This window comes from Vicugna pacos, chromosome 18 (assembly GCF_048564905.1).
Source record: "Vicugna pacos chromosome 18, VicPac4, whole genome shotgun sequence".
NCBI lineage: Eukaryota > Metazoa > Chordata > Mammalia > Artiodactyla > Camelidae > Vicugna > Vicugna pacos.
Genome location: NC_133004.1, coordinates 46,707,783 through 46,720,892, shown reverse-complemented (window position 1 = coordinate 46,720,892; position 13,110 = coordinate 46,707,783). Strand labels below are relative to the sequence as shown.

Here is a 13,110-nt window from a genome sequence, read left to right as displayed (position 1 = left end):
TCTGGGAGCAGCTGGTGCAGACTGCAGAGCTGCAGCCCTCCGGGGAGTTTACACTCCCCGGCTCAGCAGAGGGGGCTCACTTTGAAGGCTCCCCGCATACGCAGACTCTGCCGTCTGGCCTGGGTGCCTGCTTGGCAGGGGAAGTCTTTCCCTGCGGATGAGGCAGCCAGATGACCTGAGGGCTGAGGGGCTTGAAGGGAGCTGCACTTCCCCACTTACGATCGGCAGCTCGACCAAGCGCGAGCCCATGGGCAGACTCGTTAAGCCTGGCCTTCAGGGGACTCTGACCAGGAATCCTGGGGCCCAGGGCCTTTCATAAAAAAGGAGGTAACAACACTTTTTAAGACTGCGGGGATGACCCCAAATCCCCAGCCCTAGGTTAGAAGTTGAAGACTACCTAGGTGCCAATTCTGGTGCCACTCTCTGCTGTGTGACCTTGAGCAAACTGCTTGAGGTTCCTGAGTCTCCATACAATTGAACGTGAGGAAAGTACTGCGTTTTCTGGGTGGTAAGGCACATCTCCCCATTTCAGCATCTCTGAAATCAGGGTTCTCTCTGTAGCCGACCGTGTCAGAACTTAACCGGCAGACTGTTTTCTTGTAGTGGTCCATGAAGTGATGATCTACGGAGCACAAATGGAGTCTCAAATTTGATGAAATGTGGGAGTGTACTCTGTATTTTACGCTCAACTCTGCTGTGAGCCTGAAACTGCTCTAAAAAATAAAGTCTATTAAAAAAACCGGGAGTATATCCCTCGAAAGGCTGCTCTGGGCCCAGAGCAGGAGCGGCACAGGCTAAGCTGGGCATCGGCACTGGCTGGCAGTGGCCAGTCCTGCCCCGCTGTCGGATGCCCGCTGTCACAAAAGCCCAGTGCTGGGGTGAGGAGCAAGTTACCGTCATGACGACAGGGTGGAGGTAGGGGCCCCAGGGGTCTACAAGTGGCCTTGACAGAGAGTGAGATCTGGCCCTGCCCTTCAACCAGAGGGAATGTGGACCCCCAGCTGACCCCCGACTTCCCTCTCGATCCATGGTCAGGAAGCTGTCCTGTCAAGCAGGATGGCCCAAGGTGGAGCCCTGGGCCTGGCCGGCAGGACCACAACGCTCAGGGCCAGTCTTGGTGGCTGTTCCCTTCAGCCCCTGGTCACACAGCAAATCTGGATGAATGCCACAACCTGCATACTTGGATTTCACAAAGAAACGTTCTGAGAAACTGAGCCAGAACGTGCTGCCAGGAGTCCTGCCCCAGCACAGGGATCAGAGAGCCGGTGACCTCACTCTCAGCTTCCCCAACACCTAACTATAGAAGCAGGTACAGAATTAATCCACTACGAACAAGGCACTGTCTCTTTAAATGGTTTTCCTGCGGCCAGTTCAGTTTACAAAGAAATTCCTAAAGCCAGGAAGTAAACGGTGAGTTTGGAGCCGCCGAGCACGCTTCAGGGAAGAGGAGCAGGTGCACCCGGCAGGACCCATTCCGACCTTCGGAGGGAGGGGGCGTCTGTCCCCTGCAGCTTAGAGCGCGTTTGGCCATCCGACCCCGGCCGGGCCACTGGGTCTGAGCGCCGGGAACCCAGGCCCAGGGGCGGGGCTCACCGGGGCGTGGCCAAGCCCGGCGAGCTCCCGGGGGCGTGGCCTGGAGGGCGTGGCCAGCGGGCAGGCGCGGTCACGTGTGTACACAGGCCCGCGCGGCGTGCGCGCCGTGAGTCCCGCCGCCTCCTCGGAGCCCGTAGCTGCCCGCCCGGCGGCCACTGCGTGGCCAGCGGCCCAGCAAGCCGGTGAGTGGGCGCCGAACGCGGGGTCGGGGGCGGTCGGCCACATTAGGGTCTCGGCCTGCACGGGGGCAGCCCGGGGACGCGGCGGCCCCGCGCGGCCAGTGCTCCGCTCGGACTCTCGGGTCCCCCGGCCCCGCCCTGGCGCTGTCCCCTTGCGGGTGGGGGCGCTGTCCCCATCCGTGGCTGCCCTCCAGCCGCGCCGAGCCCAGCGCGGCGCAGCCGGGGCCGCTGCCCTGCGGTCATTCACCTGTCCAGCGGCAGCTGAGATCTGCTGGCCGCCTAGGAGGTTCCGCACATGCCCTGCGGGGGACTGACTGCGTCCTCCTGGGTCGCCATGGTTATAGCTTTCGTCCCTTTTTGATGAAAATTGATTGTAAAATTTTGGTAAGTTCTGGAACAATCTCTAAATGGAGACATCAAGTGTCGTTAATGGTCTTGGGCATTTGATGAGAATATAGACTCCCCTGGGCACGCAAAGCCTTCAAAACCTAAGGCATTGGTGCTCCCCAGGCTCTGAACACCTATCCTACCGGCAGCAAGAAACCCAGCACCGAGTTAGGGACGCAAACATGTCAGCGCGGTTCTCTTAAGCTGGCCGCTGGTCGGAGTGCAGCGGTCTGACCAGTCTTTGTAGCGCGCGGACCAACGTAAGTCTGTATCTGATAGACGGCCCAGAGCTGCACTTGTCCTCTGATCTCCCCTCATTGCTGGACGTGCACTCCCTCCGCAGCTCCTCCACCTGTACATAACCAGCTCCTTATCTTAAGGGGCCAGCAGGGCACATCTAGCAGGGGCTAGCGTTCAGTAACGGTGGCCAGAAGCTTGCTTCACAGGCCTCGGCAGATATGGGAGTGTAAGATGGCCTGACCAGGGTCCCAGGCTGTTCACGCGTAACGGGGAGCATCGTGCCTGGGTGCTAGCCGGGGCACCTCTGGGTGACAAGAGGCACTAGTAATGACCGCGGCAAGGGTATGGCTGCAGAGCTCCTTAAGGAAGTGCTGTAGGTCCCGCTCTCCAAACCAGAGCCTCAAGTATCTTCCCAAACGCAGAAGGCCTCTAGAGATAATAGGCTTTGAAAAGCCGCGGCTTCCATCTGGGGAGTGCTCGCCCTGCCAAGTCACGGACAGGAAGCTGGGGCTGGAGCAGGGGTGCTCCTGCCCCAGGGCCACATACGCAAGGTGCATCTGGCCGGGGCCCTGCCCATGGCCACTGCTGTGCTGCCTCCCTGGTGGGTCTGGAAACCTCCTGAGGAAGGAGGCGCACAGTGTTGACTGGGGGACCCCGGGACTCGGGGAGAAAGGCACAGACCTCCACCTGATGGAGCAGGGTGGGGGGTGAGGTTCGATGTGGAACTGTTTGTATCTATTACGTAGTGAAAAAGTGACTTAACTGCAAAGACCCCTGCCAGGAAACACGCGTGTGTGACTGGTCGGGGCTGTGTTCTGGGGCGGGGAGAGGACAGAGCTCCTTGGGGAAGCTGCATCCACCTCCCAGGCCCTAGGGTGTCATCTGGATTCCTGAGAAAACAGCCTGCCACCTGGCCTTTCCTGACCCGGCCACACACCAGGGCCGTGTCTCGGGGGTGGGGCTGTGGTGTCAGAGCGTCCAGCTTTCCCCTCACCGCTGCTGCTCAGCTCTCTAAGGATAAAGCCACCTGCACGACTGGGCAGCACCAGGCTGCATCTGTCCACAAGGTCTACGCCCAGGACCCCTAAACACTACTCAGGCATCAAAGAGCAGGGGGGACTCAGTGTGGAGAGTAAAAGTGAATTTCCCCTCTAATTTGAGAGGCCAAAATGTGATCCTGCCAAGGAACAGAGTTCGGTCCCCCAGGACCTGCAAACAGAACACCCTTCAAGCAGCAGAGGGACAGGGTGAAGTGGGCCGGGTGTCCCATGCTTCCTCAGCAAATCGCCCTGGGTCCCTTTCCTCCCACACATGCCGGCAAGAGGGCAGGACGCACCCTGGAGTAAGTTTCCTAGTTTCAATTAGAACCAAGGAAGCAACTGTTACTCTTAGACCAAATATAATAAGTAAAAATAACGGCTGGTTCCTCCCTTGGACAGAACCACAGGTGGTGATAAGATCTGGGGCTCTGAGCACCTCCCCCAGATAACAGCACACCAGTCAAAAGCTGGGCGAGCTGGGGGAGTCAGGAGAGTGCCAGGCCTGCCTGGAGCCTGAAACGGAGCCTGGAGCCGTCCTCAGCCTGGCCCTTGAATTTCTTTTTGTTCCTCTTTTTCCCGGCCCAGGGTACCTGGGGGGAGCAGTAGCCTCAAACCAAGTCAGGGAACAAAAAAGCCAAGTACCTAGTGCTCCGGAAACAGAGAACACGTGTCCCATCCTCCTCCAGGGAGAGGAAGCCTGGGGCCGGGGCAGGCGCCCTGCTGGCCCAGCCAGCGGCCAGCCGGCCTGGTTCCCCACAGCCCTTGCTTCTCATCCATGCAGGCTGGGAGGCAGCTTAGTTTGTGCAACTGAGCCAGGCTGGGTTTTCACTCTCACTACTCTGCAGTTTAGAACCGCAAAAAGCAAAAGGCTACAAAAATCAAAACCACCCATCTATATGATGAACTGTTTCTTATCGCAGCCCAGGAAGGCCCAGCGTCTGTGATAGGAATCAGTGTGCGCAAGCTCTCCACACTGAAAACCTACGAAAACACCAGCCTTTCCGGAGCGTCTGGCTCCAGCCAGCTGGATGTTAATTGTAGCTAAAGCGTCTGCCCGTTGTTACAAAAGGAAATAAACATTCAGGAGTCATTTTCAAAGCATTTTGATGGCTCCAGAACGTTCATCTGAAGTCCAGGCACGGTGCACAGCAGGTCTAGAGGACAGTTGGCCAGGCCGAACTGTCTGTCCAACCAGGAAGCACTGCCTGGGCCTCTGAAGCGTCAAAGGGGACACGACTGTCCTCGCGACAAGAGGCCTCCTGGGCTCTGCTCTGCCCTCTACGCAGTGGGAAGAAAAGCCTTGACGCCATCTCCTGCATCTCTCTCCCCCACCCCCCACCCCCAAGGAGCCAGCCAGGCCTCGCACACATTAAGAAGGCCCCACTTCCGGGAGCTGGCAGCAGGTGGGAATGGGGGAAGGGGGAGGGCAGAACTAGCACAGCCCTTCTCCCAGGAGGTGACCTGGCCTTCCATTTCTGCCAGCTCTGTGCATGTGCACACACATGCACACGCAGGAGTCCCCTGCCACCACGCGCCATGCCACCCCCGCCCAGGCTGCTGCTCTGACCCGTTTGTGACATCCTGTTTCCATGGAGAGCACGGAGTCCTTCAGCCTTGAATTTTAGCAAGCTTTTTAGTTGCCTGCAAACAGTCACTTTTGAAGGGTTGGTTTCCACCGTTCTGGGCTCTTTTTTCAAGAGGCCTAGGAAGGACACTGACGTCTGGCCTCAAAACGCTTCCAGCAGCTGGCCTGGCTGGAAGGCAGGCCTTGCCAGCAGTGAAAGAGCAGGGACCACGGGGCGCATGCAGGCAGGGGCCTCGTTGGGGAGAGGAGCCTCAGACTCTGTCCTGCATCTGGGTGGAGAGAGCCGACCCCTTGGGGTGGAGCACGTGGCCCTGGAGTGGGTCAGGGGACGGAGCTTGGTAAAGCCCTTGCGGCCCCACGGGGACCTGAGTCCCATGAGAACTCACACTTGGTTGTGACCTTGCTCTGGTCCTCCGTCCTCCCTCCCAGTTTCCTCTCTCCATTGTCAGTTGACAGAGATTCCGAATGAAAGTTCACAGGATGGCTTCCTCTGCACAGAAGGGAATCCAGGAGGAGGGAGGAGGTCTGTGCTGCCCCAGCCCCAGGGGGTCACCAGGGCTCGCCCTCTGTTTCGTGCATCCTCCCAACAGCCTCAGGGCTTCCCTGAACTGGCGGACAGAGCTACTCAGTCCCCGCCCAACCACAGCCACACAGCTGGGAGCAGGGGGCCCGGGGAGCCCCGAGCCCGACCCAACCGTGTCAAGTCCTGGTCCCAGGGCCCTCTGCACTTCACACTGTCACCAGAGTTCTCCTGGCCACCTGCAGGTCCCTAGTACGGGGTGGGATGAGTCAGGCCTGGGGGGAGCGCCTGAGCTGCTTTCTCAGAGTGCAGAAACGCAGGACAGGAGCCCTGGTTGCAGGAGGGCCTGGATTCCCGCTCCTGGGCCCAGGTGTTCCCAGGTGGGGCACTGCTGGGAGGGGGAGGGTGGCCCTGCCCCGTCTGTTCCACTCCATTGCCTGGGACCCCGGCCCATAATAGGGGAGAGCTGCTGTCCCACTGGGGAAGCCCCGGCCCCTCCCGGGTTTCAGGACTCCTCGGACCTCGGCAGAGGCGTGGTCTGTCAGCTCATCCTCTCTGTGGCCTGCTTCCCCCTCCAGCCCCACTCCTGGCCCACGTCCCGCGAGGCCCTTTCTGCCTAGTGTGCTGTGCTGCCTCGCCCGTCAGCATGGGTCCGGCCCCCACCCAGGCCTCAGGGCCGGCTGCTGGGGGGCTCCTGGCCCAGCGGCAAGCACCGAAAAGGAAGAAACCAGATGTCCTGGAAGGACTTGCTCAGGGCGCAAAGCAAGGAACCATCTTCCACGATTTCCGAGCCAGCAAGGAGCGCTGCCCAGGGGAGCTCAGGCCAGGGCCACCCAGTCCTGCGCTCACGTCAGGGGCCGCCTTGGACTCGGCAGCCTCAGCGTCTCCGGCTTCTCCCTGCCTGAGCCTGGAGCAGCTGCACCTCAGTGCCTCGAGCCCAGCTGACAGCCCCGCCAGGGAGCCCCCGCCCAGCACAGCCGGAGGGAGCCACCTCCACCCCCCGAGGGGCTCGCACAGTGTGGCCGGGGGGGGGGGGGTGGCCAGGCCTTCCCAGGGCTGGACGTTGGCAGGTCTGGGAGAGCATCTCCTTGGAAGGTAACTACTAGAGCTGAGAGACGTCTTGGAAGAAAATACTTTGACATTTATGACGAATGTCACTCGAGTGTAGGATTCGGAAGAGAGGGCTCTGGAAACAGCTAGTCCTTAGAAGCTTCGATGAGACAGGATGCCCCAAAAGGGCTCCCTTCCCTGGGCCTCCCGTGGACCCTCAGAGACAAAACCGCCACCTCCATGCGTACTGACCTCGCCCTGCCCACCCTGTCAGAGGCGGCTGCTCTGTCAGATCACTGTGTTGTCCACGTGGGCAAGCCCGAGGTCCACCAGCAGCTCGCAGAGATGCTGCATGGCAGGGCCACAGCCCTCAGCGCCACCGGTGGACGCAGCCTTTCCGACCACGAACCCCTGGCCTTGAGTGCCTCGCCTAGCTTTCCTCTAGAGGAGAGGCCACTGGGTCCGAGAGATGACCCTCTGTGTTGCAGGAGTGGTGACCTCAGCTTCGTTCCCATAAAAGCTTCCTTCCCGCAGCCCCAGCACCCTGCGAGCTGCGTAAGCAGCGAGCTGAGAGCGTCACCCCTACCCTCACTGGACAGCAGCCCCTCCAAGCCACGTGCAGGCCAGCCTGGGCATCGAGATGCTGGCCTGACTTCCTGGTCCTCTCACGTTTTCTGTATTAAGTGTGGTCTTTGAGCTCCGCCCCCCCCCCCCCAGGTTGCCCTCTCTGTGATGCACACGTGGCTAAACTCGGAGGGAAAGAGACCCTGGGCAGGCACTGAAGCATCAAGGGCAATGTTCTGGGGTGGCTGAGGGCTCCCTGGGTGGGGCGCTGACCCCTGCTTGTGAGCCTCAGGTGAGCGGTACTTCGGGGACCTGGCCCGGGGCCCAGAGCCAGCCTGCACTGAGTCAGTCTCTGCTCCGCCAGGCTGGCCTGTTGGCCCTCCTCTCTCCTATCTGCTGCTGGCCCCCAGCCCGGGATCACCCTGCCCTGGAGCTGTGAAGACCTCTCTGCCCCCTGGGACCAGCGGGGAGCTGGAGGGGAGCGGGCGCTGGGGAGCCACCTGTGCTCGCAGCGCTGAGACAGCTGTCCCACCAGCAGAATCAGAAAACAAAACAAAATCCTCAGAAAGACGGGGTGCCAGTCCCCTTCACATCACGTTACTCTCCTTATAGGATAGCAGGACCCAGTGACCACCAGACCACCTTAGACAACCCCCGGCATGTGCCAGGGCCCAGCCCACAGAGCCACCTCCAGGCTCCAGCCTCACAGTGGGCAGGCCTCCTGCGGCCCCTCCCTGGCCAAGCCAGACCGGGGCCCGGCAGTCCTGCCGTGGCATCACTGTGGACCTGCCCGTGCTCGGCGTGCCCCTGCTTTGCGGACCGAGGCAGGTGGCAGTCCTGGCTCAGAGAGGCCACGCACAGCACATCACTGCGGAGGCCAGGGTCCCGAGAGTGAGCAGGTCGTGTGCACCCCAGTGGCTGGGTGTGCGCCTTGGTGTGGTCCCGGTCCCTGTGCAGTGAGGGAAGGGAGGGGCTGTGGCTCGCAGAAGCCATCTTGGGGGAGGGGGGGAGGCTAGGACCCTGACTGGGCAGAAGGGAGAGGTTCAGGGACAGAACTGGGTTTGGCTGAGACAGCCGGGTGGCAGGAGTGGGGGTCCAATGGAGGAACCCTGGGGTGCAGTCCTGTGGGAGAGGCAGGACAGGAGGTAGGACTGGCGCAGGCACCTTCTATGGGTGCTGGTGCTGAGAGCAGCACAGGGAAGGGTGGGGAGGGTGGGAGGCGGCCAGACCAGCCAGTGAGAGTCTGGAGGCCGGCCTGGCAGAGACAGGAGGCAGATGGGGGGTAGCCAGGTCAGGCAGCCCAGAGGGGGGCAGTGGGGGGAGAGGGAGCACGGAAGAGGGCGATGCAGGGCCCAGAGGGGCCTAGAAGAGCCCAGTGGGCAGTGCAGTGAGGCAGGGGTGGGCAGCTCTGCCTGGGAGGTATAACGAGGGACCCAGGGACGGGGTGTGGTGACAGGGCCAGCCTGGAGGAGAGGCCATTGGGGTCCTTGCTGACCCTGACCCCTTGAGCTGAGGGGATGCAGCAGGTGATGGGGTCGCCAGAGGTTGGACTGTTAACTCTGCCATTTAGGGAGAGCATGGCCGCCTTCAGACTGAGAACTGCAGAACATGGAGCGTCCAGCCCCACGAGGCAGGGGCCACCTTGTCCCTTCTCTCCTGCCTCTGAGAGGGACAGAAACGCAGAGGGCCCTTCCTGGAATTCTGGTCTTTGCGCTGGCTGGAGTCCAAGTTCCTCTTTCTCAGGAAGGAAGTGAACAGAGAACCTGGTGACTTGAAAGACAGCCCAGCTCAGACCATGTGGAGGGTGGCAGCCAAGCCATTGTCCTCAGGCCCCCTCCCCGGACAGCTGGGGCCGGGGGAGGAGTCTTGTTCCCAGATTCCTGCACTTGCAAAACCAGAGTGCGGAAGAGAAGTGGGGTAGCAACCACTGGGAAACAAGATGGGGAGAGGCAGGGCTGGTCTCTGCGGCCTTGGGGCAGGCTTGGGGCTCAGGAGTGTCTCTGGGGTCACAGGTGCAGGATGACAGGTAGGAGCATCCTGCAGGAGTCTCCCAGTCCCTGGACAGGGCAGGAGCCCCCGCCGCCGTCCCCAGAACACCAGCTGCCCTGCCACCTGGGCAGGTGGACACTTCCCGACGTGACCGCGCTCTCCTGCCAGACCCAGTGCTGCTCTGCAGTTCTCGGGGTGCCAGTGGGTGCAGCCTCTGCTCTGCTTTGTCTGCACTGTGCAAGAGAATGACCGAAAGTGGAGGAAAAGTGGGGCCTCTGAGCTCACGCCCAGCACTTGAAGCCCAGCACGTGACTGGTAGTTGACACGTAAGAGCTACTAGTAGCTCATGAAGCAAAGTGTGTCAGTTCTGTGGCTGTGATCTGCCCGTGAACAAAAACTCAGGCAGGTTTTTAACCTAAAGCCCAGCGCAGCCGACAGCTCAGACCCTCACAGCCCCCTTGGGCCTGGCGAGCCGCTGCACAAGCACGTGGGCCCATGAAGGAAAATTCTGAGCAGATTTACTCCGTATGACGCTTTCCCAAGAATCAAGCCATTCTTTGCCCAGGGCAGGCAACCCCTTGTGGCCGCTCTGCTCCCTCCTCCACCTCAGCTGCGTGTGCGCCCCTCTCTACCGCGGAGGGCCAACAGTTCCTAGTTCCTGCAGACACCTGCGCAGTAGGCGTCCTCCAGGCTGAACCTGTGGTCCACAGGATGGGTCTGGACCCCAGGGAGGGGCAGGGGCAGCAGGGGACCTGCCTTCTTGCCACCAGTGGGTGGGGCCATCCACCCTGTGTGCCAGCCCTTTCAGACTCAACCGTTACTGCCCAAAACTGGCTGTGAGCAGAGAGGGAGGGGCTGGGCAGGGGGTGAGGGGGATGTCGTGAGGCTCCCACCCGCACGCGCGCACACTGGCTGGCTGCAGACAGACGGGGAGGCCAGGGGTGGCTCAGCTGCCGGGCTCCTTCTTGGCACCAGTTGTGGGGCACAGAGTGAGGCAGGGGAAGCGGAGGCCCTGAAAGCCAGGCTAGGACGGGAGATGCTCGGGAGCGTAAGGTCATGTGGATGGGGCGGGACCCTCCTCAGGCTGCAGCTCCCACGCCCTCTGCCCATGGAGGGGCTTTGAAATGAGAATGGGGGGAACGTCCAGGGCAGACCCCAGGGCCCACGGACACCCTGAGAGCTGGGTGAGGCCACAGCGGCGGGCTGGACGGAAGGCACTCACTCTGCGCTCTCCCCACAGCCCGCCATGTGGAGCTGCGGCCCTCTCAACGGCACGGGCGGGGGTGAGGACCAGCTCCTGTGCCCGCACGTCCAGCGGGCCCTGTCCGCCCTGTCCCTGCTCCACCTGGTGGTCGGTGTCCCGGTGGGCCTGGGCTACAACGCGCTGCTGCTCGCGGTCAACCTGCAGGACCAGGGCAGCATGACCATGCCTGATGTCTACTTCGCCAACATGGCCGTGGCGGGCCTGGTCCTCAGCGCCCTGGCGCCCGTGCACCTGCTGGGCCCTGGTGCCTCCGGGTGGGCCCTGTGGGACCTGGGCAGCGCGGTCCACATCACGCTGCTCGTGCTGTTCAACGTGTCCTCACTGGTGACCCTGTACTCCACTGCCCTGCTCAGCCTGGACTGCTACATTGAGCGGGCCCTGCCGCGCACCTATATGTCCAGTGTCTACAACAGCAGGCACGTGTGTGGCTTCGTCTGGGGCGGGGCGCTGCTCACCAGCTTCTCCTCCCTGCTCTTCTACATCTGCGGCCACGTGGCAGCCAGGCTCGCGGAATGCGCCAGGATGCAGGACACCGAGGCCGCCGACGCCATCCTGGTGCTCACCGGGTACCTGGTGCCCGGCCTGGCCGTGCTCTATGCACTCGTGCTCCTCTCACGAGTCCGGAAGGCGGACACGCCGCTTGACCAGGACGCGGGGTGGCTGGACCCCTCGGTGCACAGGCTCCTGGTGGCCACTGTGTGTGTGCAGTTTGGGCTCTGGACGCCTCACTACCTGACCCTCCTGGGGCACACGATCCTGGCTGCGCGGGGCAAGCCCCTGGATGGGCACCACCTGCGGATGCTGCGCTTTGCCAAGGACCTGTCACGGTCCCTGGCCTTCGCCAGCAGCTCAGTGGTGCCGCTGCTTTACCGCTACATCAACAGAAACTTCCCCGGCAAGCTCCGGCGGCTGCTGAAGAAGGTGCACCGTGGGCAGCAGGGCTGCGCCCTGGACCAGGCGGGGCCGCAGCAGGCGATGGCGTAGACGGCCTGTCCAAGGACTGCGCACAGCTGGAGACTCAGTGCGGGGAGCGCACCACCCGTCTCAGGAGACCCCCAGGAGACGCGCTGAGAGAGAACCTAGAACAGCAGGGGGCGTGTTCCTTGAAGTTTTCTGTTTTCCCACAGAAGGCCATGGCCCTTGGGTGGGGGTGAGCAGCGTCCAGGACGCCCCGCTGCTCCTGGGGTGTGTTTTCCTCCTGACACACACGGCTCGGGTCGGCGCCCTCGACAACCTGCTCGCCCTCAGCCTTACACAGGGCTTTCCAATGAAGTGATGAAAATCTAAAGTCAGTATTTATACATTGCATTGTTCAAATATTTGATTCCTCCCTCTTATCTTCTTGTTTATGAAAATTGACGTCTGGTGGGAAAATCACAGGGTATTAAAATGAAGGAAACAATACATGCACACCTGGGGGTGGGGGGGCTGGAGCCGGTGGGCCCCGCAGAGGTAGTGGTAAGGGGAGGGTCAGATAGGGAAGCGGGAGGCGGTGCCCGGCCCCTACTACCCCCAGGTGCGCCCTCAGAGCACCTCCCAGGGCTCTGAGTACAGGTCTGCGAGGGTTTTAACCTGACGCCAAAGCTGGAAGGGCCCGCCCTCAGGACAGAGGGTCTGTAGACGGGGCCCCCAGGTGGTAAGAACGGACGGAGACTGGTGTGCAGCCACCAGGTCTCGGCTGCTCTGCGCTCGGGGACATGAGGACACTCCTGGACTGGATGCAGCTGCTCTGGCACCAGCCAGGTGCGCACAGGTGCGGTGCGGGAACACGCAACCCTTCCTCCCACGGTCCCAGCCCAGCATAGGGGTCCCGCCCACCCCGCTCCCTCCTTTAAAAACACCAAAGAGACGCTTCCTCCACCCCAAGTGTTGATGAAATTACGGCCCACGACCTTCTAATCCTCAGTTCTGAAACCCTTAAAAGCTCTAAAAACAGTTTTCTCAAGTTCATAGCAGACTCCTTTGGCAGCAAGCCCTGCCCGGAGCCTGCAGGCGGCGCGTTTCCGAGGGAAGAGCCGAGCGGTGACCCTGCCCCCCGGCCCCGCGCCTCCCGCCCCCCGGCGCCCCTCCCCTCCCTCCGTGCCCCCCACCCGCTCCGTGCTCCGTGATCGCAGTTCCCGCAGCACCTGTACCTCCGACAACCTGAAAACTCGTGCATTCTGACCCATCGGCCGGGGATGAGTGCAGCCCCACTTCTGAGGCTTCTACTGGGGCCTGGCCTCCTGGGAGGGTCAGTTACTTTTCTGCAGAGGCTGCCGGCTCAGAATCCCAGAAACACACCAGGCGCCGGGCTGGCCCCTTGCAGTCCACGCGGGGCGCAGACCCTGAAGAGGTTTCTGCGTCGTGCCGGTCGGTGAAGGGCTCTTTATGCTCAAGAGCACAGCCACCTCTCTGCCGCTCCAGGTCCCCAGAGTGGCTGGGGGCACGACTCTTCAACCCTGACAATCTCAGGCCTGACCGCCCCCACTCAGACCTGCCCCGAGGGCCGTGTGTCTTGGAGGAGCCACACCAGGGCCGGTCCGCGCCTGTGACTCCCCTCGGATGCCCTGGAGTTGGCTAAGGGGGTGACAGGGCCACCCTGCAGGGTCCCCGGCACAGCACTGTCACTAGGGGAGGGCGCCTCAGGTTTAAAATAGAAGACCCTCCCCTTCTTCATCCTTTCCAGTCTCCGCTCCAGTACAGAGAGTGCCTGGGGTGGG

At 61.8% G+C, this 13,110-nt stretch overlaps 2 protein-coding genes across 4 annotated transcripts in view; one reads left to right on the top strand and one right to left on the bottom strand.

Annotated features, from left to right (window-relative positions):
• The window catches only part of CHLSN (cholesin), a 92,785-nt gene that overhangs the window by 25,054 nt on the left and 54,621 nt on the right, over positions 1–13,110 (bottom strand). The gene's annotated exons all lie outside the window — the stretch shown is intronic.
• GPR146 (G protein-coupled receptor 146) lies at positions 1,651–12,405 on the top strand. Its single transcript, XM_072943469.1, has 2 exons — positions 1,651–1,775; positions 10,388–12,405. Exon 2 carries the CDS (start codon positions 10,394–10,396, stop codon positions 11,393–11,395), a length of 1,002 nt encoding a protein of 333 aa, XP_072799570.1. The 5' UTR covers positions 1,651–1,775; positions 10,388–10,393; the 3' UTR covers positions 11,396–12,405.

What these genes read in the sequence shown, in the direction of transcription:
- GPR146 (XM_072943469.1), top strand. Translation starts at nt 10,394, where the DNA reads ATGTGGAGCTGCGGCCCTCTCAACGGCACGGGCGGGGGTGAGGACCAG.